Raw genomic sequence first — 27,183 nt, 5'->3', positions numbered from 1 at the left:
TATGCTACTCAGGAAGGACCCTTGATGACTCTAATTAAGATGAAGTCATGCAAAAGGATATTAAAATTTAATCCACTTTCTAATTGCAAAAGGCTTATAAACCAGAACATTCTGTGATATTTTTATTCTTTATTTCCATGTGTACACACAACAGGCACTGTGCTATTTATACAGATTATCTCAATGTTTACACCAATCTTAGGATTTTATCCCTTTTCACAGGTTTCTAACCTGGAGTCCATGAACTTGAATTGGGAAAAATTACATTTCTATTTTTACTCTCCTCCTTTTATTTAGCATTTCCTTCAGTTATAAATATAGGCAACAAACCATAGTAGCATTCATCAATACCTGTAACTTTGTTAGCATCAGAAGTCCTAGATGTCTTCATATCAAATTGTAGGTGCACATGTTTCAGGATATTCACATAGTTCAGAATATAGTAGTTATAAAACCTACCTCTAGATCATGTGTGATTGCAAATTTCCTGTCTATAGCTTCTAGTGCTGACACCAAACATTGTAGTTGTGTGTTTTCACACTGGTGTCATGGATATCTGAATTACTTTGTGGTATTACCTAGGTATGACTGATCTATAAATGGAAGAAAATGAGCCACAAGACTACTTCAGTTTATAGAACAGCCTACAGATTCTTAAGCAAGCTAAACAACAGCTGTCATTCTGATGTCTTCATATAAAAATTAATTTTAACTTGCCCATGTATATTTCTTTTTAAGTTTGATTATTTATTTATTATTTTTGGCAATCTCTACACCCAATATGGGGCTCAAACTCATGATCAAGAGTCACATGCTGTTCTGACTAAGCCAGCTAGGCACACCTTGCCTCTATTTTAAATATATTGCCTTGTTTAATATGCAGCATATATATCACATTTTTTAATGTTTATTTTTTTAGAGAGAGAAAGCACAAGCAGGGGAGGGGCAGAGGGAGAGGGAGACACAGAATCTGAAGCAGGCTCAGGCTCTGAGCTGTCAGCACAGAGTCCTATGAGAGGCTCTAACGCACAAACTATGAGATCATTACCTAACCCAAAGTTGGATACTTAACTGACTGAGCCATCCAGGCACCCCTATATCACATTTTTAAAATATTTTGAAGTCCACCTGGGTGGCTCAGGCCATTAAGCATCCAACTCTTGATTTCAGCTCAGGTTATCTCACAGTTATAAGATTGAGTCCTATACCAGGCTTCACATTGAGCATGGAGTCTACTCAGGATTCCCTCTCTTTGCCCCTCCCGTTTGTGCTCTTTCTCAAAAAAAGTTTTTTTGATAACATTATATCAGTGCAATTGTTTCCTTTGTAGCCTTATGTATTTTATTTGTGCATTAAGAACATTATTGTGAGAAGGGTTTCATAAACATCAACACACTGCCAAATAGGAGTCCAGGGGACCCAAAAGGTTAAAAAAAACAACAACAGTTTTCACCATTTGTCCCATCCCATCCGAAATATGGGTCCTGAGAGTTTTCCCCTTCCGTATTCCTCCCAAGAACTCCTGCTTCAGGGGCATCTGGATGGTTCAGTCAGTTAAGCATCTGACTCTTGATTTTAGCTCTGGTCATAATCTCAGCCTTAAGATCGGGGTCCACCTTGGGTTCATAGTGAGTGTGGAGCCTGCCTCTCTCCCTCTCCTTTGCCCCTCCCCCACTGTGCTCACTCTCAAAAGAGATGATAGATAGATAGATAGATAGATAGATAGATAGATGATAGATAGATAGATAGACAGATAGATAGGAGATAAAGAACTGCTTCACAGAAGGGGTTATTATACAAAAGTGGCAGTTTGGATGAGGCTCAATATAGCTTTGGGTGAGAGTGGAGAAGTATTCCTTGTACTAGATCTATAGCTGATAAACCCACAGATTCCCCCTTTTGAAAGAGAAAACAAAGGCTTAAATACTTGGTGATCTGGGGATGCCTGGGTGGCTCAGTCGGTTAAGCGTCTGGCTTCGGCTCAGGTCATCATCTCATGGTTTGTGGGTTCGAGCCCCGTGTTGGGCTCTGTGCTGACAGCTCAGAGCCTGGATCCTGCTGTGGATTCTGTGTCTCCCGCTCTCTCTCTGACCCTCCCCTGTTCGCACTGTCTCTCTCTGTCTCTTAAAAATAAATAAACAAACATTAAAAAAATTTGAATACTTGATGATCTGTATCACTGGCTTGACTTCCACATAGGAAACAATCTCTTCTCTGTGGCACTGGGCATCTTGATGTACAATAAATCCTCTCTCCAGATGGCACCCTCCATAATACCTTTTTCCCTAACCCAAGACCTCTGCTAGGTAGCCCTCCTGACTTAAGGATTGTGGGGATGATTACTTTAAAACCCAAATAATATAAGGCTAAAAGTAAAAAGTCTCCATCTACTGTACCACCTACCTGTAACTTTCCAGTCTTTTTGATAGTACGCATATAACCATATATCTTTATACAGTATATGTGCAGTATCCTGTAACAAACTTCTCTTACTACCAATTAACATTCCATTTATGTAAATATATGTAGATCTCGTTCATCCCTTTCACCAGCAGCAGTTATTTCCTTGTATGCCAGCACCATAATTTAATCAAGCATCATCAATGAACACTTAACTAGGGGCGCCTGGGTGGCTTAGTTGGTTGAGCGTCCAACTTTGGCTCAGATCATGATCTCGTGGTTCAGGGGTTTAAGGCCCATGTTGGGCTTGCTGCTATCAGCGCGGAGCCCACTTCAGATACTCTGTCCCCCTCTGCTCCCACCCCTGCTTGCATCCTCTCCAAAATAAATAACACATTAAAAAAAAAACACTTAACTAGTGAAAATCCTTATACATACAAGTTTGCATACTTATATTTCCCAGCTTGAGATTTATTTGACATATAACATTGTCTTTCAAGTTTAAGGTGTACAGTGCGCTGTACTAATAACATATATATTGCAAAAATGATTACGATAGTGAACACATCCACCACCTCAGTTAACAAAATGTGTGTGTGGTGAGAACTCTTAAGATCTACTATCTTAGCAACTTTTCTTTCTTTTTTTTAAGTAGGCTTCATGCTCAGTGCAAAGCTCAATGCAGGGATTGAGTTCACGACCCTGAGATCAAGACCTGAGCTGAGATCAAGAGCCAGATGCTTAACCAACTGAGCCACCCAGGCATCCCCATCAACTTTTAAATATACAATATTATTAATTAAAGTCACCATGTTGTACATTGCATCCCTGGAACTTATTCATCTTGTAACAAGAATATTGTACCCTTTGACCACCTTTACCCTCATTTATTTTCTTATCTATACGGTATTGTTAATTATATGCACATTGTAATACAGATTTCTAGAACTTTTTCATCTTGCATAAAACTGAAATTCTGTACTCCTTGAACAACTCCTTATTTCTCTCTTTCCCCAACCCTGTCAACATTCTACTTTCTGCTTCTAGGAATTTGACTACCTTGGGTACTTCATAAAAGTGAAACACGACCTTCCTCTTTTGGTTAAGGCCAAATAGTATTCCACTGAATGTATATACCATATTTTCTTTATCCATTCATCTGTTAAAGGGCAAGTTGTTTATACCTCTTGGCTATTGTGAATAATACAAGACAGGAGAGTCAAATCTCTCAAGATCTTGATTTCAATTCTTCTGAATCACAAGGGTGATTGCTGCATCATATGGCAGTTCCAGTTCTAGTTTTTAATGGAACTTCCATAGTATTTTCCATAGGGACTATATCATTTTACATTCCCACTGACAGGACACAAGGGTTCCAAATTCTCCACATCCTTGGAAAAAAAATTTTTTTGGATAATGCCATCCTAAAAGGTATGAGGTGATACTATGGTTTCAATGTGCACTGATGATTACTGATACTGAACATCTCTTCATATATCTGTTGGCTATTTGTTTATCTTCTTTGGAGAAATATGTTTAAGTCCTTGGTTCATTTTTTAATTGGGTTATTTTTTTTTTGCTATTGAGCTGTAAGAATTCCCTATATATTTTAGATATTAATCCGTTAACAGATACGTGGTTTGCAAGTATATTTCCCATTCCACAGGCTACCTTTTCACTCTGTGTTTCCTTTGCTGTATAGCTGCTTTAAAGTTTGATGTAATTCCATTTGTCTACTTTTGCTTTTGTTGCCTGTTTTTCGTGTCAAATCCAAAAAAATATTGCCAAGACCAACATTATGAAGGTTTTCTTCTAGGACTTTTATAGTTTCAGGTCCTAAGTATCAGTCTATAATCCACTTTGAGTAAATTTTTATGTATGGTATAAAGTAAGGATTCAATTTCATTTTCTTGCATGTGAATATCCAATTTTCCTAGTAGTATTTGTTGAAGAGGTTATTAAATTTTTAACTATTTTCCTTTATAACATTGTACATTTTTTGAAAAGGCCTTCTCTACTACAAGACAATAAAACTAACTTTATATCTTCTTTAGTACTTTCTGGTTTTATCATTTTACATGTAAACCTTTCTCTTCCCTCCCCTCCTGAGAAAAAGAAATTCAATTCTCCCATATTATTTCTTGTATAACATACCTAACTCTCCTTGCCTCAGCTATAAGAGACTTCTTTTTGACTACGAAATACAGAACCAAACGTGGGTTGAACAATATAAGGAATTTATTATCCCATGTAACAAAAAGTCAAAGGTAAAGCAGTTCCAGGATTGCTTAATTCAGAAGCACAATAAAGGTGTCTTCTATTGGTGCACCCTGCTATCCTCAGTGTGATGACTTTCATCTTCATGCTTGTCTTCTCTTGGTTATCAGATGGAAGGCAGATGACAGACAGACTAACTGAGCACTCACCTAACCCACTGAATAGACATTGTCCAATGAATGTGGGTGTGACTAAGCCAATTGTCCACCAGTCTGCTCTTGGGAAATAGTAATTAGGGAATAAAATAAGAATGCTAGAACTTTCACCAATCCTTCCACACATGGGGGGGAAAGCTTAAAGTCAAGACTGTAACAGGAGTTAAGTATAAAATTCTTTCCTAAAATGTCTAATATTCTTTGGCCCTGGAATCACTCAATTCACATTTAAACTAATCTATATTTCACTTTAATTACATTAATAGAATTCTCAAGGACTGAATTCTATTAAAGTAAAATTAAGGAATAAATTCTGTTAAAATAAAATGAAATTTTTTAGCAATTTTGGTGGTTAGATATGATATATATGTATCACACATATAGTACACATGTTTTAATAAAATGTTCACAGGCATAAAAATTCTTAATAGAAATAAATTATAATAAAATAAAAAATGTTTAATTTAGTGTACTGTTTTTCTTAAATAACTAAAATTCATAAAGCAAAACCAAAATTTGTTCATTTTTACAGAAATGATTCTGATTGATAGATACTTTTTTTAATTAAAAACTTTTTAACATTTTATTTATATTTTTGAGAGAGAGAGAGAGTGAGCATACATGCATGAGCAAGTGGAGGAGGGGCAGAGAGAGGGAGACACAGAAGCTGAAGCAGGCTCCAGGCTCTGAGCTGTCATGAACCACAAGATCATGACCTGAGCCAAAGCCAGACAGTTAACTGCTGAGCCACCCAGGCACCCCAATGCATACTTTTCTTAATGCTAATTTATCCAACCACCCTGAGTTTTGCTTTTCCAACTGTGGTTAAATACCACTCTAAGCAAATATGAATGTTTAAAATAGGGTTCTACATCTTGGGGTATTTGAAAGTAGGTTTTTAATCTGAATAGTTTCACTAAAATCTATGTTATGGTAAAATGTGTTTTTATCTGCTTTAACGTGATCTGTGTTAAATTAATAAAATACAACCTTACTCCTGCTTAAGAGTGCATCTTTCATTACATAAGTTAGCAAATAGCTTATATCAATACAAATGTCCAACAATGTAATTAAATCATTGCTACTTGAAATACTTTATACATGAATAATTTATATCTTTACACTGTTGAAGCCTTGCCTTGCATTTCAGTATATTTTAGAGCTTCTGTATCATCACCTGAAATTTACCTAAAAAAAGAAAAATGAAAAATCATTCCTTGATTTTAGGTACATAGAAAAAAAGCCTACATATTGATTTTCTGTTCTATTAGAAAACAGTTTCAATGAAGAAACCTGTTATGTCAAACCACTTTTCACACTTTTCACAATACTCAATAAGGTCAATTTCATTTTTATGAGATGACTGTTTTGTGAACAGGTAGGTGTCTTTGCTTCTCCGTGATTCCTACCTTTGGGTATTTCTCTGCTAATTATCATTGTGAATAAAAAGGAAATACAGTGATGCTCAAGCCAATTATATTCTTGTTTGGTAACTCTGGTGAAAAGATCTTTGGAAAGGAGTTTAGCAATAAAAGACTAGTTGGCTTTATATAGCTTTATATATAATAGATGTATTCTAGAAAACTTTACTTACTGTTTATTTTTAAGAGAGAGAGCATGAACAGGGTAGGGGAAGAGAGACAGGGACAGAGGACCCACGCTGACAGCATAGAGCCCAATGTGGGGCTTGAACTCATGAACCACAAGACCAAAACCTGAGCCGAAGTAGGATGCTTAACCGACTGAGCCACCCAGCTGCCCCTACGAAACTGTTTTTAAAAAAGACATTTTCAATGCCATAGGGAAATTTGCTATCTTAAAAGAGTAATGCAGAAATTTTCCTTTAAAAGTCAAGAATCATCAATTAAGTTGTCTTATAAATTTTGGACTACTTTTAGCCTACTTTCTTAAATCATTACCGTTATAAATTTAAAAATCTTTGAATATGAATATAGGGATGCTACATATTACTACATTAAATGTTAAAATTGGTAAAACAAAATGGTTTTAACATTTTAAATTTCCTCTAAGTTAACTCCAAGTTAACAAAAACAAGTAAAAAAACACCAGACTTGAAAAATAATCACAAAAATAATCACATTTTTAAGAAATGTGAATTCAACTTACAGGCAGGCATTGAAGACACTTCAGCTGTTACAATACTTTTTATCCCCAAGTTCGATAAGCCACCTCTGATTAAGCCACATGTAAATGCCAAATACTAAAAGGAACAAAAATGTAAAGAATATTAAGAATTTTACTAAGAAAGCAATGCTATTGATAAATACGACATTTAGTCAAGCCTTGCTATTAATAAGTCATTGCTATTTTTAAAAAGGTTGTGGAAGAAGTTTTTAAATTATTGAAAATTATGATCATTAAAGCAAGTTCCCAGCTTCTTGGTAACTAAAACATGGACACATGCCTTGGGTGCTGCAGTCAGGTACTCTGAATCTAGAATGAGTGAAAAAACAAGCTGGAAACAGATGCAAATTAGTTCTAGAAGCAGCAAATGTGGCTTGTGTCTGTTAGTGCAAAGGACTCTAACTAGACCCTGGCTGAGGAGTGACTGGGGCTGTCTTTCAGGCTGCTCTAATCTTCTACAATTCTTGCCTGCTTTCTGAGCCTTCCCATCAATTCTATAAGTCTTCCCCCTGGCCCCCTCCCCACATTCAATCCAAGTTGGTGTCTGCTTTCTACAACCAAGAATCTTGATTTGTTCAAGACTTATAGTCAATCTGCCTTAACAAAGAATCATCCTGTTCAGAATTTCAACAGTACTAATATGGGAAATCCTGTCATATGGGAACTAAAAAAAGGGAATGGGGTTGAGCTACAGCACAGACAGCCAGACAATAGGAGCCAAAAAAATAAATTATCCAAGGAATTCTTGATTATGCACATTTGTAGTACATGAGTCAATAACACAATATATCTATGAATAATACAGATTATAATTTTATAATTAATTTACATAAATTACTGGTCAGTAATTAAATCTGGAGTCCTGAAATTTTGACCTCGAAGAGACTTTTAGAGATTGTTTATATTATAGGTACTATTATAACCAATTTTATTAATAAGGGAACTAAGGTCCAGAGGGGGTTATATAACTTATCCAAAGTCACAAAACTGTAAATTGCATAGTTTAAAATTTAGATTTATTTAGTTCCAAGTCCATGCTCTTTCCACTATACCTATAATGCTTTTGTTAGATAATATAGGTATGGACAAATGTTTACAGATAAATAATAGCTTATACTGCCCCAGATACTTTAATCATCTCAAAAGAACTCTTACATTAAAACTTGTCAGCTTTCTTTAATATATCTGATCTACTTATTATTCCTACCTGAGGTTGAAAAACAGTAACTAGGCAAAATGCAACACAGATATACTTAACACAAAACATGTATTCTTAGAAACACATCAATGATGTGGCAAAAAAATTTTTTTAAGTTTATCTTGAGAGAGAGTGCATGCGCAGGTGTGAGCAGGGAAGGACAGAAAGAGATGGAGAGAAAGAATCCCAAGCTGGCTCCACACTGACAGCATGGAGCCTGATGCAGGGCTCAATCTCATGAACTCTGAGCCGAAATCAAAAGTCAGATATTTAACCAACTGAGCCACCTAGGTGCCCCTCAAAAAATTGTTTTTTAATTAGCTAAAAGATATTATAAATATAAACTCAGGTGAGTAATTTTGCACAGCTAATACCAGTTTTATAAGCTTGACTATTCTTTCTGATACCTCTATGCTAAATTCAAGAATCTAACATTAATCTACATTTCAATGGCATTTCATTAGTTTCATTAGTTATCATAAACCTACTCAGCTGTCGGTTAATACAAATTATTTTAGTATGATGAAAAACCTGTCTCCTATTTCATAGAAAAGCACTCAAACAAAGAACTTTAAAACCTATTCTAAATTCAAACCTCTGTTGTGGTTGGCACTGTACTCTTCCCTATGGAAATCCCAATCTTCAATTCCATTAAATACCTTAGATGCATGTTCTAAATATTGTTTTCCTGCAGACATCTGCGTAAGCAGACGAAATTTGTTGTCCTGAAGTACATAGATGCCCTGTTTCAAAAACAGAAAAAACATCCAGAGTCAATGTATTCTGTAGTCCTTAAAAATTTTCTCCTCAAAACAATTTAAGAGTTTTTTAAGTTATCAAAACTCTCCTTTCCACTGGTCAAATTACTTTTTTATTTTTTTTTACATTTATTTATTTTTGAGAGACAGAGCATGAAAAGGGGAGGGGCAGACAGAGAAAGAGACACAGAAGCTGAAGCAGGCTTCAGGCTCTGAGCTAGCGGTTAGCACAGAATCTGATGTGGGGCAGGAACCCACAAACCGTGAGATCATGACCTGAGCTGAGGTTGGATGCTCAACGGACTGAGCCACCCAGGTGCCCCTGGTCAAATTTCATTAAATGAAGGAGTTTTGCAGTGTTTGGGTGTAAGAATTGTTGAGAACTTTATAAAGCTAATATTTATCAAAAGCTTTATGATACTATGGATACAAAGATGAAAAAGATAGTTCCTACCATAAAAGAACTCAAAAGAATCAGAAATACATGTCCAGGTGGAATTAACAGTTATACATTATTAGCTCATATCTATAAAGCCAATAACTAGAGTCACTTCCTCTCATTAGCATTCCAATACTTAACAAGGTAAGACTGATATTATTATATGAAAAAGTGAAAAGTACTAATAACTAGTAGATACATTATTTTCATTTCCTAATATTTAATCAAATACTAAATCCACTCTAAGATATTTCCTTGAGTTTTAAAAAATAAATCTATTTAATGCATAATTTTCCATGCTATTAAATTTTATTTAACAAATTATTTTAAGAATAGAAAAATGAAAGCAACAAATAATGCAAGAGTTACTTAAGAGTTAAATATGCTCTATAAATTAGACGTCCTAAATTACTCTAAAGACAAAAGTGATATATTTGTGTTTCTGCATATACTCATCATTAAGTAATAATAACTAAGGAACCAAATCCTAAAACCTATATCATCCTGACATTCTGCTGCTTTTTAAAACTTAAGATAACTTATTTAATTGGAGGAAAGAAATAGCTATTATTACTGATAATTATCTATTCATTCTTATTCACTATATCCTATTAGAGGAAAAAAAAGTCATGATGTATTAATACATAAGAGAAACATTTCAAAGTTGACTAGAAATTATTTTAAGTTTTATATAATAACTAAAATAGGACATTTATATTAAGTCAAAGGATTAAAAAAAATAGGCCTTAATTTGTCTAAATACCTGATGATTTGTCCTTAGATTGTCGATTTGTTTCTTGAATACTGTAGTCCAAAAATCTTTACAAATGAACTTCATGATATCTAATTCGTCCTTGAACCTTGCAGTATCTTTTGTAAACCTAAAAAGATCAACTAAAAGTAATCAGTATTTTTCCTCCAAAGAAAGCAGGAGGGTCACATTATTCACTGATTGAAATGCCAGAACAGCACTGAACATCCACTGACAGTCATAAAGTGATAAGCACCAAGCAAAGGAGATCCCATCTCAATTTCCATTCTGTTATGTAATTATGGTGGTAAAACTAGTCTAATAGTAAGCTGCAATTTTAAGTAAAATTAATTCTAGTACATTTAAAAAAAAGCTGAGCATAATCATGGTATTGTTACATAAAACATAAGCAGAGCTCAGCTATTCAAATAATGACAAAGGAATAAGACCTTAAGACTTGCTCTATAAATTGGAAAATTAGTACATACATTAACACAGACTCTAAAGAATTTCCATCCCTTGGATTTAAACAAAATCCATTTAGGTTCCAAAACCTACAAGACCTTAAATAGAAAATGCAACAAGATTATATTATTTTTTAATAAGCTTTTTAAGAAAATGTTTGTTTATTTTTGAGAGAGCAAGCAGAAGAGGGGAAGAGAGAGAGGGAGAGAAAATCCCAAGCAGGCTCTGCCCTGTCAGTCCATCACCCTTGTGGGACTTGAACCCACAAACTGAGCCAAGCCAAAATAAGAGTCAGACACTCAACCAACTGAGCCACCCAGGCACCCTGGAAATGCGACAAGATTTAGATAGTTGTTTCAGTACACTAAAGATTTTAGGAAAAAAGTCTAAAATACAAATATATATTTTCTTCAGATATCAAATGAATGTTTTGAGTTAAAATGGCATCAGACCTAAAGAGAAATTTCAATCTGTGAGTTAAAGAACAGAGAATAAAATTTAGAAATTAAAATTAAAGTATTTTAAATTGTATGCAATCTTTTGAAATGGATCATCTTTGTTTATAACCTACCTGGAAGAAAATTTTCAAATCCATACTGCTCACCTTTCTATCAATCCTTGTCCTACTCGAAACCCCATGTTTTCCAGCTTAGTAATACAGCGTCCATTTTCCTATTTAAAAAAAATAATTGTTTTGAATATTTTTAGAATGCCAGAATATTAGTATTCAAAAAATGTTTTAAGATGTTGACTAAAAATATAAATGTATTTATACTGTACTAAAATATTGTAACAAAAAGTGATTTATAAGTTATATTTCAATTTTCTTAGTATTAATCATTTTATAAGGCAGTAAGGTAAACAGGGAACTGTTATTACTTTTCAGAAATGCCAAAGCCTCTGCCTAAATACTCCCTCTACACTTTTTCCATTTTCAATTATTCTTCTCTCCTCAGTTATAAAAATGAAGTCAAAGTATCACCTTTCCATCAGTCATTCCCTTTGGCTGTCATTAAATTCTATTGTTCTGGCTTCAAAATGTCTTTTAGAGTCACCCAAGCTTTCTAGTCCTCAGCATGTCTTAGTTGATGATCCCACCATTCTAAGCCAGAAATCATGCAATTGATACGATGATCACATAAGCTTTTGAATTATGCCCTACTAAATACCTTCTGATGGTGCTACTTGTTCATTCACCTTCGCATTTGTGAATGTGCACTAGAGTGTACCAAACTAAAAAAAAAAATTTTATGCTTTATTATTTTTTTTTTGAGAGCAAGAGAGAGCGCAAGCAGGGGAGGGGGGACAGAGAGAAGGGGAGACAGAACCTGAATCAGGCTACAGGCTCTGAGCTGTCAGCATACAGCCTGATGTGGGGCTCAAACTCACAAACCAGGAGATCATAACCTGGGCCGAAGTTGGACACTTAACCGACTGAGCCACCCAGGCACCCCGAGAGTACCAAATTTTTAAAGAAAGATAAACTTTAGAATATTTTATCTATTGACCTTTTTAAAAATCTCTTCTCCATAAATTGGTAAATATCCACTCAGTTTTAAAAAATTTAATTCCTCTCCAAGTATAGTTTGAAAATTATTTATTTGGAGGGTAAAAACACTGGTTCTTTCCTTTATTTCACTTCAAAGTTTATTTATTTATTTTATTTATTTAAGCAATCCCTATGCCCCGAGTGGGGCTCGAACTCACAATGAACTCAAGAGCCACATGTTCCACCAACTGAGCCAGTCAGGCACCCTCCTTTATTTCACTTCAAAACTTAATGAATTAATTTCTGAAAAGATATATAAAAACTACTGCTTAATATCAGGATTATGTATCTTTCTTTTACATATGAAAAATCTGAAGTACACTCAAAGCAGAGACACTAACACAATGAACCTGCATACATCTATATTCTGATATGAATTTTAATAATCACAGCCACCTAAAAAACCGTTTTTTTAAAAACTAGGCTCCATGCCCAAGTTTGAACTCAGGACCTTGAAATTGGGACTTGCATGTGCTACAGACTGAGCCAGGCAGGCACCTATGCCACCTAACTTTTTAAAATCTTTTGGGGGGCGCCTGGGTGGCTCAGTTGGTTAAGCGTCCAACTTCGGCTCTGGACTGATCTCACGTTCGTGGGTTCAAGCCCCGCATCAGGCTCTGTGCTGACAGCTAGCTCAGAGCCTGGAGCCTGCTTCCGGTTCTGTGCCTCCTCCTCTCTCTGCCCCCCCCCCCTCATGCGCTGTCTGTCTCTGTATCAAAAATTTAAAAAAAAAAATCTTTTTGGTTTATATGCACTTTCAATTCCCCACTTGTAAACAAAGTGCAATAGGAAAAGAAAGGTATTATTAGTTTATTTATTTATTTTTAAAGTGATGGGTTGGTTTATGTATTTATTTATTTGGCTTCACACCCAGCACAGGTCCACAGGGCTTGAACTCACTTCCCAAGATTTTACTTTTATTTATTTATTTATTTTTTGAGAGAGAGCCAGCACCAGCAGAGAAGAGGGGCAGAGGGAGAGAGAAAATCCCAATCAGGCTCCACACTGAGCTCTCACTTCTATACTTAACTGAGTCCTTGAGATTCTACCTCGTATTTTACAAACCATTCTCTCTTCTGTCTTAATTCAGGTCTTAATCATCTCCTGCCTGGACTCCTGAATTAACAACTCTTCTCACTACAAAGATCTTCTGTCTCTAACATAAACACTGGATTAAGTTTCTAAAATGCAAATGGACCATGTCATTCCCCTCTTTAAAAATTCTCCACTGAGAAGGTCAAATTCTTTAATCAGGACTCTTTCCAACTTCGCTTTTAACACTTCTCACTCTTCAAACATTCAATCGAGTCACGGTGAAATACTTAAGCATATTTAAATACACCACACTCTTTCATACACCTGTGCCTTTGCTTTTGGCCACTTTCCACCACTTTTTATCAATAGGATTATACAAAGGGTTTCTGACTTGAGCATGACTTTGGGATATCTCTTAATATATTAAAAATATATTCATTACAACTCCATGATTCTATTTCTAATTACTACGCAATACATTATTCATTGAACCCCTAATCCTCAGTGACTGTGATCTTATTTAGCACAGTATCAGGCTCACAATACACACTTGATAAATATTTTCTGAATGAATCAATGAATGAATGAGGATTCCCACATACTAGAGGTAACCTCCAGGAGAAGGAGTCATTGTTCGTTCAATACTATACTCCCAGCACACAAAACCACTTCTGACACATAAGGGCGCTAAGTAACAATTTTTTAATTAAATTTGTTTCCTAATTACAGTAACGCCCGCAAACTTTCCTTCAATCTTAAATCCATTTAGCCTTCTGTCTTCAAGAAGGGTGAAGCAATATTGAGGATTATGGAGAGAAGGTAGGGGGAGATTCTCAAGTATGTCCAGTGGTAGTGCTTTAAGGGACAGAATTAAGTAGGGGGGCCAAAATCAGTGTTGCGATCACGGTAGTGAAAACGCTAAAAGTAAAACGTTCTGTGACCTGCAGGAATCAGATAATGACAATGGACCAAAAAAAAAAAAAAAAGTGTCAAACAGGAGACGTGAAAGAGAAGAGGATTAAAGACTCAAGGTTCTAGTTTTAGGATACTTGGAGGTGGACCAGTTTGTCTACACTTCTAGAAGCTTTGGGTGGCGACAGCACAGAGACTGAAGGAAAGGGCTGAGAGGAAACAAAAAATGTCACCGCGAAAGGACCTCAAGGGCTTGTGGCAGCACTCACCACCTCCCCCTGCTCCGCGGACTTGTACACTCCAGACACCATCTCGTTATGTAAAAGCAAAAACAACGCCTCGTCCGCCATTTCCAGCTTATTCTTCCAAGCGCAGGGTTTTGGCTCCCGTTTCGGCCGGGCTCAAGGGTTCCGGCTAGTGCTTGAGCGATTTGGACTGTGGCGCCTCCGCTCCTTCAGTCCACAGCCAGTCCCTGGTTGCTAGGAGACCAGGAATTCACTCCACTTTCCCAAGGCTGGTACTAGAGTGAGCCCGGTACCCGGGCGAGCCCACCCCAGGGCCAACAAGCCCTCAGGCCCAAGAAGCCCTCAGGCCCAACGACGAAATCTGACAGCAACCGGAACCAAACGGAGTCAGCGGAGATCCTATCCGGCTCCTGGGCGGGGGGGGGGGGGGGGGGGGGGGGGGCGAAAACCAACTTCCGGTCCTTTCTACCCCGGCATTCCGCCAGCTCTATGATCACTGAGTTCCACCTGCGGGCTGAACTACTCAAGTCAAGATAGGGTAAAGGTTCCTCCTCCAGATGATACGGAGGTGGGGGAGAGGGGCAGGCGCAAAAATAGTAAAGCAAAAGGGGCTTCCGCGGCCCTTTGTGTGTTAACTAGCAATGTGTTAGAACTAACAAGAATTAGCTTCATCAAAAGCTTTTATTTCTGCCACATGTCTCTCAATAGGAAGAAAAGTTGTAAAGAAAGTGAATAAATCATTTTTTCAGGCTATAAAGTTCAGAGATAATGAGATGTTATCGCAATCCATTATGGATTAAGCCTGGGTATGCAAAAAGATTTAGAGTCACTATGGCCACAAGAAGGTTTTTACTGGGAGTGGGGTATAAGTGTCAAAAGGGATGAAGTAAGCAAAGAACAGGACGTACTTGAAACAAAATAACAGGGGCACCTGAATGGCTCAGTTGGTTAGCGGGACTTCAGCTCAGGTCAAGATCTTGGGGTTCCACGCTCTATACTGACTGCTCAGAGCCTGGAGCCTGCTTGCGATTCTGTCTCTCCTGTCCCTCCTCAGCTTATGCCATCTGTCTCTCTCTCTCAAAAGAAATTAAAGGAAAAAAAAAAAAGGAAAAGAAAAGAAATTAAAAAGAAAAACAACCTCACTGTGGGAAGTAGTTCATAAGAATCTATGGAAGATGTGGGATATAACTAACACAGAGATGCAAATACATAGATCATATGCACCTCTTAAATTTGGCAAATTCTGATGTAAAAGTGTTGCTTAGCCTGTGATTGTTTCTTTACTTAGTAATTACAAGGAAGATTTTTCCTCCAATTAATGTTTCCCCCAAATTAACGTAGAGTTTTCTTAAAATATGGAGAGCTGAGCGATTATTGTTAACAACTTAATCTCTCAGCTCTCCATATTCTGTCACAGAAGTTTAAGATCATGTTCCATAATTAGAATTATGGCACCTTTTTTCTTTCTTTTTTCTACATGACCATTTCACTTTTTTTTTTTTTTTTTTAAGTAGGCTTCATGCCCAGTCCAGAGCCCAGCACAGGGCTTGAACTCAGGACCCTGGGATCAAGACCTGAGCTGAGATCAAGTCAGAAGCCTCACTGACTGAGCAACCCAGGTGTCTGTGTATCAGTTTTTAGAGCATTACATAAAAATTCTACTTAAGCCTTTGAAAACACTTATAAAAAGAAAACCACAGGCCCAACATGGAGTCATTTATGTTAGGCCCATCACCAAACTGGAGCTTAATAGTTCCAACCTCCACCAGAAATGAAGTCTTAACTGGTTAGTTATGAATTTTTCTGGTCAGCACTAATAAAGTCCTCTCTAACCCCCACAGATAGATGTAATAATCTACCTTATACACCCTTTTGTCCCCAAAGGAAGGTGACCTCACCTCAAATATCCTTTTTTCTGTTCATGACTTCCTTGTCCTATTTCTAAAAATCTTTCCCTTTTTGTAGCCTTTTGGAGCTCCCTCTCTGCTTGCCAGATGGGATGCCGCCCAATTCATGAATCAATTAATAAAGCTAATTAGACATTTAAAATTTATTGTTTAGCTTTTCTTATTTAACAATAGTAGTGTAATTTTGAAGATTATTTTGCAACCATAATCTTAATTTTTCCAGCACTAATATTTCCCATATGTCAAATCAGATCCTTTATGTCCTGACTGCATTCTCCCTTCATCACCATCATCAAAGAAAAGGAGTCCAAGCCCATTTTTGAGGTCAAAGTGTAACCATCTCACCAACTTACTAAGGTGACTTCTCAAACAATAACATGGGGTTCTTCGAAAATTTTGGAATTGAGAGGAAACTAGCATTTATTGAGCATTTACTAAATGTTGAACACAACACCCCACCAACTCTCCTCCATAAAGCTGTGTTAAATTGTCCAGAATCCTAGTAATAGGTCCTATGGAAGTAGGAAAAGAGCCTGTGTTTTTGGCTGCCTCTAAATGAAGCATTTTCTCATGAGGGCACCTGGGTGGCTCAGCTGGTTGAGCGTCCAACTTCAGCTCAAGTCACAATCTCTCACAGCTCTGGAGTCTGAGCTACACATTGGGCTCTCTGCTGTCAGTACAGGACAGATCCTCTGTCTCCCCTCCCCACCCCCCACTCTGTCCCTTCCCTGCTTGTACTCTCCCAAAAAGTAAATATTAGAAAAATAAAATAAAAACATTTTCCCATGGAAACATTGTTACTTTTGGTGATTAGGATCTACTGTTACCACATTCTCACGCTTGTGTTCAATCTATTGCATACACATCCTTGTACTAAGGATCATTGAGACTAAGTATGTTTATAATCAGAATTAATTTCTTATCTATCAACCCTTATCCCTTTTACCCAGTTTTACGTTTTTCCCCATAGCACTTGTCCATTTCTAACATGTTTCATAATTTACTTGTTTATTGTCTGTCTCCACATTTTTCCTGTCCTCAAGCTCCTTGAAGACAAGGAGTACCACACTACTCTATCCAAGTACCTAGAAAAGTGCCTGGCACATAGTAAGTGCTCAGCAAATACTTACTCAATGAGTGAATGAGCACATGAATGATTTTTGTTCCCTAAAGAGCCTACAAATTCCACAGAAGCGATCTTGTTCTAGGTTTTATCCTCAGAGCCTGGATTACTGCTGATGCACTACTGATGTCTTTTAAAGATAGACAAATTAAAATGGTAACTAGAGTTAAATACTGTTATCTTACGCTTGGTTCAAGGTTGATGCCTGGCTAATAGACATGAGGACCAAGATAAGTCATAACACTGTTTCTCAGGGGAATGTTTTCTGAGCTGTAATTTGTAAATGTATTTCTGGAACAAAACCGTTCTCACTTGATCTTAGCCAAAAGGCCGAGAAGCGATGGAACAAAACCGTTTTCATGTTGGCTGTGTACACAGAGCAGAACCATGAGATATGAGGACACTGTCGTGCACACACAACTAACAATAGGGCCGCTACTCCAGACCCCATCTTAAACTAATCAGTTGTATAGGCCAGGTGTAGAGGATACCTCCAGTCTCTTCGTTGCTGTTTTCATCTAGTAAACCTTTGCACAGGGTCTGATCAGACAGTAATTCGTAGCTAGCGGGACGTAGAGATAAAGTATCTCTTATCAGTAACAACAGACATCTTATTCAAGCTTTTGGTGTGTACGATGACTTATTGACTTACGTTCTTTTTTTTTTTTTTTTGCTTCCCTCGGCTCATATTGGTTTAACCCAAATGAAGGGACGCTTGCGCCACTCCTCCAACTCCTCTCTGGGCATGCGCAGCAACAGAATGGCCGCACCCTTTACTAATCTGATCATTTAGTGGGAAGAGGGTGAATGGACTCGCCTCCATCTCACTCTGATGTGACTAGGTGGTTAAAACGGTACAGCACGTCATATCACAAGCTAAAAGGGCTGGAAAACTCCGCGGTCCGCGCCACCGGAGCAGGCCGGTGAGCCGGCGTCTTCGAGGACCCAGGGACTCTCAAACGCGCCTTGGCTCTGCGCTAAAAGCGGGGCCCCACCACCTGCTTCTAATTGGAGAGGGAGGCAACCGCCTAGAAGACTTTTCATTGGCCCGGAGCCACAGAGGCCGGCAGCTTCTCCCCCTTCCGGGCGCTGAGTGGTTGAGGCCGAAAACCAACGCCTATAGTCATTGGCTGGGCCCTGCTGTCAGTTCTCTCGCGTCTCGCGGCGCGACACAGCCAGCCGCGGCCTGGAGAGCAGTCTCAAGCCTGCTGCAGAGAGAAGATGGCGGTCGCGGTGAGAACTTTGCAGGAGCAGCTAGAAAAGGCCAAAGAGAGCCTAAAGAATGTGGATGAGAATATTCGCAAGCTCACCGGACGGGATCCAAATGACATGAGGTAAGAGGCGAGTGAGAAATGCCGGCTCCGAGAGGTAGCCAGCAAGCTGAGGTGAATTGGGGGCGGGAAGGGCGGCTAGCCCTGAGAAGGATAGAACATCGAGGCCTGTTCCCAGGGCGGCGGTAGAACCGTACTGGACGAGACGGCGAGTCTCTCAGGTTCTCGACGTAGGTCGCGGGGGCTCAGGTGCGCGAGGAAGGGGAGTGGGTCCTGCCTCTGCCGGATGGCTTCCTGCCCTGTTGGAAGCCCGGGCTGCCGATTCCCGCCCTCGGCCCTGCAGGCCCGGAACTGCAGCACAAAGCCCCTTCCCCATCGGGCGGCTGCCTGGCCCGGTGCTGGCCCCGAGGCCGTCGTGGGGCGCGGGCCGCCGCCTCTCCTCCCAGGCCTTTGCCCACGTGCAGCTTCCTTGGAGTTGACGAAATTCGGGCCTGATCCGAGCTTGTTAATGTGTAGTGGCAACGAGGTAAATACAATTTCTGTGATACTGGTCTTGAGAAAACAAGGGAGTGAAAATAGTACTTCCTGCCTGGTTTCAAGCACACGGATTTGAAACCGTATTTTTAGACTTTTTCTGGTTATTTTTCTCTATAATGTACCGCATCCGTGTGGGAACATTAAATAAGTCCACATATGGTTTTCTTACGCGTTTGTAAATGTCTTTTAGGCCTATCCAAGCCAGATTGCTGGCCCTTTCTGGTCCTGGTGGAGGTAGAGGACGTGGTAGTTTATTGCTGAGGTAAGATTTTCTTAGTTAAGTCACATGCTAAGACTGTACAGATTCATACTAAATTAAGTATTGGTCTAAACAAGATTTGTGGTAGGACACAAGATTTGCGTCAAAAATGTTTTTATGCGTTTTTTTGGAAAGCTGTGATCAGCTGTAGTTTTCCATATAGTTATCTTGGTACTTCATTTATATGCAAAACTAGAGACTGAAGAATACCTTAGCTACCAGTTTTGTGTAAACTTGATTGATTTTTGTAGCTTTTAAAATAGTACGAAGAAGTAGTGCTGGGAGTGAATGCTATTTAAGGTTGCTATAATTAGAAGGGGTTTTTTAAATTCAATTAAATTGTCTTGCTAAAGGGAAGTATCTAAAATATAAGTGTTTCGTGTTGCACATTTTTAATTGCAGGCGTGGATTCTCAGATAGTGGAGGAGGACCCCCAGCCAAACAGAGAGACCTTGAAGGGGCAGTCAGTAGGTACGTTGGAGGGAAAAGTTCTGAAGACGTGCTTGTATACTGTGTTCCGAGGTAGCCTACAAGTATAAGTAAAAAATATTGTTCACTTGTGAGTAGTTGAGTAGTATTAACCACTTCCCTTGAGTCTATTCCCTTGATATTTGACCGACATCTCTCAGAACTCAGTTCTTCACTAACATTAACAGAAATTTTACCAAAATAAAGATCGTGAGAAGAATAACATTGAGAAAATAGTTTGTGCCACTTTTCTGCTGGTACCGTAAAATGTTAACCACTTGGGGGAAATACAGGACATCAACATTTGGATTGAGCATTGGTGACACATCTTATCCTTTTACTACTAGAGAAGAGTAGAATGGGATGGAGACTTGGTAAAACGAGACTTCTAGAAATACATCACAGTAAAAGTAATCACTTGACTTTGGTAGGCATTTAAGTCAAATTTTTTAGTGGTCTTTTAAAATTCTTTCTCCTATTTTAGGCTGGGCGGGGAGCGTCGGACAAGGAGAGAATCACGCCAAGAAAGCGACCCAGAGGATGATGATGTTAAAAAGGTAATTGAGGGGCGCCTGCGTGGCTTAGTGGGTTAAGTGACTGACCTTGGCTCTTGGGCTCAGGTCATGATCTCACAGCTTGTGGGTTCAAGCCCCATGTAGGGCTCTGTGCAGATAGCTCAGAGCCTAGAGCCTATTTCAGATTCTGTGGCTCCTTCTGTCTCTGCCCCTCCACCGCTTGTTCTTTCTCTCTCAAAAATAAGCAAACATTTAAAAAAATATAATTGAGGTAGAGGATGAATATGGTATTTCCATCTTAGTATATTTTGGAGTGTCGCCCTTGAAAATGCTTGTTAAATTACTGAGATTTGTTTTCTCCTCCAGCCAGCTTTGCAGTCTTCAGTTGTAGCTACCTCCAAAGAGCGCACACGTAGAGACCTTATCCAGGATCAAAATATGGATGAAAAGGGAAAGCAAAGGTATCTTTAGTTTCTTATGTGCAAGAAAATTCCTGTCAGATAATGCAATTTTAGGAAAATTTCTTTTAAGAATTGTTCAAGTGCCGATAGTATGTTTCTTTTTTTCTTTCTCTTCTTTAGGAACCGGCGAATATTTGGCTTGTTGATGGGCACTCTTCAGAAATTTAAACAAGAATCCACTGTTGCTACTGAAAGGGTATTTGTAATTTTCCTAAGTTTTAAGTTAAGATAACTATTTTAAGTTACCAAAGTCGTTTATTACATGTTTTTGAAAAGAACAAAAATACGCTCGAGACTAAATTGCAAGCCTAAAATGAGACTGAGAAAAAACTTAAATCTGAATTTGTTATATTTTTAGATGGTTTCTTTTTGAGATCCTGTGAAGTAACAGAATGATCTTCTCTTTGTGGTGCCAAGACCCTTGGTCTGTGACTCAGGAGAACCTGGGTTCTGATCCCAGCTCAACAAGGCTCATTTTATGATCTTTGACAAGACGCTTCATTCCTTTCAAACAAGGGAGTTGAGCTCAATCAGCATTGGAGTTCAGTAATTCTAACTAGCACTCTGGAAGCAAAAGCCTAAACATTCCCTGCCTTCCACAGTTTATTTAATTGTGTGATCTTGGTGGAAGTTTTTGTTTTATTAAGGCTACAAAATTGTGTCCTTGGTGTTGAACACCAGGTTATTGCTTCTCAAGGGAGAACTGTGGTGGAAAGGGAGATAACAATTCAGTTATAGATTAATAAAGTTTTATTACAGCTTTTATGTGGTAACTTCCATAGAGACTATAAAAGACTTCAAAGCATCATGTTCAAAAATAGGTTGTCACTTCTGTCAAATTCTTTGATTCAGGAGGATAACTAAAGATGGTGCTCTTTTTTAGGTTAATTATAAAAGAACCTTATCTGAAAGTTATGTTAAATGAAACAGTTATTGATAGTATGGTTAGTGTCCTTGATATTTCAGTTTTTACATGGAAAGGCTTCAGTCTGCATTTCTTGAAAGAGAAATTGGAATTAGCTTCAAATGCTAAGTACTAAATTTGAGTTAATAATCCTGAATTGTAAGTATGAAACCTAAACAGATAACTTAGTAAAATGTAATGTTAATAATATTTCATGTAATTAGGATATGTAATAAGTTTCTAAAGATAATTGTTTTTCGGGTTTTTTTTTTTTTTCCAGCAAAAGAGGCGCCAGGAAATTGAACAGAAACTTGAAGTGCAGGCAGAAGAAGAAAGAAAGCAGGTTGAAAATGAAAGGAGAGAACTGTTTGAAGAGAGGCGTGCTAAACAGACAGAACTGCGGCTTTTAGAACAGAAGGTTGAGCTTGCGCAGCTGGTGAGTAGTAGTTTGGAATCAGAATTCTAAGATTGGTGATCCTTCATGTTTACAAAAACCTGATCTTTTACGTTTCCTTTAGCAAGAAGAATGGAATGAGCATAATGCCAAGATAATTAAATATATAAGAACTAAGACAAAGCCCCATTTGTTCTATATTCCTGGAAGAATGTGTCCAGCTACCCAAAAATTAATAGAAGAGTCGCAGAGAAAAATGAATGGTAAGTGTATGTGTAGAGGTCCAATGAACTTTTGTAATGAATAAGGTGATATACTTACATATACACATTTGTTTCCTGTAATTGTGTATCAGTAGTTGATTTTTTTAAAAGATACTGTAAGGCGGTAATGGGTTTGAAGCAGGCGCATTTGATTTATGATGGAATTTAACCTGAAACTTTCCATATTTTAGGCATTGTTTATGTATATTTCTTAAGGGAATGACATGATTTCTTTTTAGCCAGATATAAATGCCAATGAAGCAAGAAAAAAGTGAACATTGATGTAATTCATAGAAAGTGCACACATGGAAGGATAGACACTGCTGAGATGGTGATTAGATGATTAGTGTTTTTCTGGGCTCAGAAAAATTCATGATATGATAGCATGAAAATTATTTTTCAAAGAAATTTTATTCTTTCTCGTCCAACATGAAGTAAAGTAGCAAAAAATTGTTTTTCAATCAGTTGGATAATGTGTAGTTGCCTACTAATAATAGATTAGTATATAGGTTTTTGGGGGATCAGATGGCTTGTGTCATTTTATGTCAGTTTGTAATTACTTGCTATAATCAGTTTTGTGTTATCTCTTTACAAAAATACATTTAGATAAGCCTAATGATGACAATTTAAATCTCAAATTGTGAATTTGAGAATTCTTAATTACACGTGTATATTTTTACCTTTAGCTTTATTTGAAGGTAGACGCATCGAATTTGCAGAACAAATAAATAAAATGGAGGCTAGGCCTAGAAGACAATCAATGAAGGAAAAAGAGCATCAGGTGGTGCGTAATGAAGAACAGAAGGCGGAACAAGAAGAGGGTAAGGTGGCTCAGCGAGAGGAAGAGTTGGAGGAGACAGGTAATCAGCACAATGATGTAGAAATAGAGGAAGCAGGAGAGGAAGAGGAAAAGGAAATAAGTATAGTTCATAGTGATGCGGAGAAAGAACAGGAGGAGGAGGAACAAAAACAGGAAATGGAGGTCAAGATGGAGGAGGAAACAGAGGTAAGGGAAAGTGAGAAGCAGCAGGATAGTCAACCTGACGAAGTTATGGATGTGCTAGAGATGGTCGAGAGTGTCAAAAATGTAATTGCTGAGCAGGAGGTAATGGAAATCAATCAAGTTGAAAGTGTAGAACCTTCAGAAAATGAAACTAGCAAAGAACTGGAGCCAGAGATGGAATTTGAAGTTGAGCCAGATAAAGAACGTAAATCTCTTTCTCCCGTGAGAGAGAATGCCTGTGTTCTAGAAATGGAAAATGAGCCTGAGGAGAAAGAAGAGAAAGAATCTGAGCCTCAGCCTGAGCCTATGGCTCCCTTCCAGCCCCTGCCTCAGCCTCAGCCTGAGCCTCAGCTTCAGCCTGAGCCTCAGATGCAGGCCCAGGCCCAGACCCAGACCCAGACCCAGACCCAGTCTCTTTCCCTTCCCCAGTCCCTGCCCCAGTCCCTGCCCCAATCCCAAGCAGTACTCCAACCTCAGCCTCTCTCTCAAACTGAAACTTTGCCATTAACTGTTTTACAGCCACCAATTCAGGTTATTCAGGAGCAAGGGCATTTACTACCTGAAAGGAAGGAATTGCCTGTGGAATCTGTAAAACTTACTGAGGTGACGGTAGAGCCAGTCTTAACAGTACATCCAGAGAGCAAGAGCAAAACCAAAACTAGGAGCAGAAGTAGAGGTCGAGCTAGAAATAAAACCAGCAAGAGTAGAAGTCGCAGCAGTAGCAGTAGTAGTTCTAGTAGCAGCTCAACCAGTAGCAGCAGTGGAAGCAGTTCCAGTAGTGGCAGCAGTAGCAGTCGAAGTAGTTCCAGTAGTAGCTCCAGCACCAGCGGCAGCAGCAGCAGAGACAGTAGCAGCAGCACCACTAGTAGTAGTGAGAGTAGAAGTCGGAGTAGGGGCAGGGGACATAATAGAGATAGGAAGCACAGAAGGAGCGTGGATCGGAAGCGGAGGGATACATCAGGACTAGAAAGAAGTCACAAATCTTCAAAAGGTGGTAGTAGTAGAGATACGAAAGGATCAAAGGATAAGAATTCTCGGTCCGACAGAAAGAGGTCTATATCAGAGAGTAGTCGATCAGGCAAAAGATCTTCAAGAAGTGAAAGAGACCGAAAATCAGACAGGAAAGACAAAAGGCGTTAATGGAAGAAGCCAGGCTTTCTTAGCCTATTCTTTGCAGCAGAAGATTTCTTGATGAGTTAAAGGATTACCTTTCCTTGTAAGGAGGATGCTGCCTTAAGAATTGCATGTTGTAAAAAATCTTTTTGGAAAATACAGACTGTTTGTTTACCAGACATTCTTGTACTTTTTGCATAATTTTGTAAGAGTTATTTATCAAAATTATGTGAGGTTCCAAAATATGTAAAAATAATAATAATAAAAAAAGATTAACATCCCTTGTCATCTTTTTTAAATATCCTATACTCTTCAGTAAGAATCTGTATATTTTAATAGGTAAATCTTTAAGTCTGTTTCCTTCTAATTCTGTACTATACTTTGCTTTTGTAGAAATAAATGTGCATTTCTTTCATTAGTTTTGGGATGTCCTCGTTGACACTTGTATAATAAATGCCCTCTTGATATCATTTTCAGCTTTTACCACTAGATACTGAACGTGTTTAGAATGTCTGAAGGTTTCGTCACTTTTACTTGCCTTAGACGATTATTTTGAGTTGTCAAAGTCAGATCTTTTGCAGTTTTCAGGGGGAACATAATTCTCAAAATCATTTAGTTTTTTTAATCTCCCTTGTTTGATCTAAGCATTTCCCCCTGTTTCTCATATATAAATCATATATTTGGTAGATAACTTAAAACAGTATGATTTGGTTGGCATTTTCTTCATGTTATGGGAGCATCATTCTTTTGTCTCCATGGCTACTTGTGTGATATAGCATATACATCTATTGAAGAAAATTATCACTTTGTAGGGGAGGGAAGTAGAAAAGTATGCTCTAAACTTGGTTTTTGAGTTTGTGGTCTTGTCTTAACTTTTGTGTTGGCTCTAACTGAAACATGCCAATATGTGTTTTAAAGAGTTTTTGTTTAAGTATTGTATGAAAGTTTACAGAATGAAGGAAGTTCATCTACACTTGAATCTGTAAGCAAGATAACACACAAGTGTACCAAGTGATTAACTTTGTTGTTTTATAAATTTGTATGAATTTGGAGTATCTGTTGCCATTACTATACATGTGCAAATAAATGTGGCTTAGACTTGTGTGACTGCTTAAGACTAGTACTTGTATTAACTTTTTGATGCTTTTACACAAGAGAGCACTTTAATTGCAAATGGCCTTTGAGTTAATAACATTGACTAGTTTTAGGCTTGACTGAATATTTATTATTTCTTCCCTTGACAAGTAAATAATGACAATGAAAACGTCAATAAGTATTTCCAGAATTATAAAAAATAGAACATGTTCAAGTACTCTTAAAAAATCCTTTCTTGGAATAATTATGAGTGAAAAGTAAGTAGAAGTTTTCAAACTACAGAGCTAGCTACCTGTGTTCCTGGCTAGTTTCCACTGAGTCACTTCAGGGGTTTTAACAATTTCCAGGAAAAAGTATAAATTTTATCCTGTATAACAATAGGGGAAAGGTTGGTAAAAAAAACTTCAAGGGATGATCATAAATGTAATCTGGTTCTTAAAATATTTTATTCAGTGAATCTAAAATAATTGTATGTATTAAGGTCCTATGTCAAAATTAAGTTTTGTTCACTCATTTTTACCTGGAAAACTTGAATTTTCACTTGTCATGATGCGTCTCAAAAAGGAATTAATTTGGGCTTTAAGCTTAGTTCTTGAGAGTGATAATGATGGGGCTATAATGCATGGAGAGGAAAAAAGATCTTTGGAATTTTAACATTCAGTTATTTTAAATTTTGATGTATATACACTTCTATTTAAAAAATTTTAAGTTTATTTTTGAGAAAGAGAGAGTGTAAGCGGTGGAGGGGCAGGGAGAGTGGGAGACACAGACTGAAATAGGTTCCAGGATTTGGGCTCTTGGCTCAGACCCCAACGGGGGGGCTCAAACTCGTGACCATGAGGTCAGGACCTGGGCCAGAGTTGGCTGCTTAACTGACTGAGCCACCTAGGAGTCCCTAGAAGACTTCCATTTTTTAAAACTGAAGGGTTGGGGTGGGGGTGTCTTTAGTTCTGTTTATGTTTCCAGTTAATGCTTTGTCATTAGAAGTTAAATTCTATGGAATTTGTTTTCAGAGAACCATGTAATTGGTTCCTTACAAAGATAAAAATATAGAAGAAATGACAGTTTCCTTATGGGAAAAAGATACCGGGGTCCTGTTAGACGTTACAAATTAGTGTTGATGGAAAATTTAGAAGTGGAAGATGGATAGGGCTTGAGACTACGGACTAAAGTTAGTTGGGAGATCTCTGAGGAGCTTTTAGGAAACATTTTGGTTATGCTAAAATCCCAAGGTTTGCACAACTACAGAAATTAGGAGATAGTTTGATCTACAATGAGTTGTATTTCCAAATAGGGCTTAGCTGTGCAGTATTTCTAGAACTCTGGTAACTGCACAAATATACTTAAACAAGTAGGTTAAGCAAACCTCACCAAAGTAATAAATGGTAAGTTGAGTTTATAAATTGACATAAATTTGAAAGTAAAGCTACTAATGATTATATGGTGAAGTAATATGAACTAATGTTTGTTAGAACTAAGTCATTAAAATGTTTTGGGGTTCAATTACTTAAAAAAATCTTTAAATCCTTGAGTAGAATCTT

At 37.8% G+C, this 27,183-nt stretch overlaps 2 protein-coding genes across 8 annotated transcripts in view; one reads left to right on the top strand and one right to left on the bottom strand.

Moving 5' to 3' along the window:
* The window catches only part of TRAPPC6B (trafficking protein particle complex 6B), a 34,850-nt gene extending 20,124 nt beyond the window's left edge, over positions 1-14,726 (bottom strand). Inside the window, exons 1-6 of one of the 7 annotated variants that reach the window (XM_029950360.1) lie at positions 14,354-14,726; positions 11,193-11,260; positions 10,136-10,253; positions 8,835-8,918; positions 6,960-7,053; positions 5,971-6,020 (exon numbers count right to left, since the gene is read on the bottom strand). In XM_029950360.1, the coding sequence (XP_029806220.1) occupies positions 5,989-6,020; positions 6,960-7,053; positions 8,835-8,918; positions 10,136-10,253; positions 11,193-11,260; positions 14,354-14,434 (477 nt within the window). In that variant the 5' untranslated portion in view covers positions 14,435-14,726 and the 3' untranslated portion in view covers positions 5,971-5,988. Of the gene's footprint in view, positions 1-5,833; positions 6,021-6,959; positions 7,054-8,770; positions 8,919-10,135; positions 10,254-11,192; positions 11,261-14,353 lie in introns of those variants that run through there. The other 6 variants (XM_029950357.1, XM_029950359.1, XM_029950358.1 and 3 more) reach the window with 6 other exon arrangements.
* Positions 14,727-18,355: 3,629 nt separating this feature from the next.
* Positions 18,356-25,662, top strand: PNN (pinin, desmosome associated protein). The gene is made up of 9 exons (XM_029952039.1): positions 18,356-18,693; positions 19,358-19,429; positions 19,829-19,897; positions 20,379-20,451; positions 20,776-20,870; positions 20,991-21,066; positions 22,055-22,210; positions 22,293-22,431; positions 23,118-25,662. Exons 1-9 carry the CDS (start codon positions 18,581-18,583, stop codon positions 24,572-24,574), a joined length of 2,250 nt encoding a protein of 749 aa, XP_029807899.1. The 5' UTR covers positions 18,356-18,580; the 3' UTR covers positions 24,575-25,662.
* Positions 25,663-27,183: the final 1,521 nt, after the last annotated feature.

Source organism: Suricata suricatta, chromosome 9 (genome assembly GCF_006229205.1).
Source record: "Suricata suricatta isolate VVHF042 chromosome 9, meerkat_22Aug2017_6uvM2_HiC, whole genome shotgun sequence".
Classification (NCBI taxonomy): domain Eukaryota; kingdom Metazoa; phylum Chordata; class Mammalia; order Carnivora; family Herpestidae; genus Suricata; species Suricata suricatta.
This window is presented reverse-complemented; position numbering and strand designations above follow the sequence as displayed.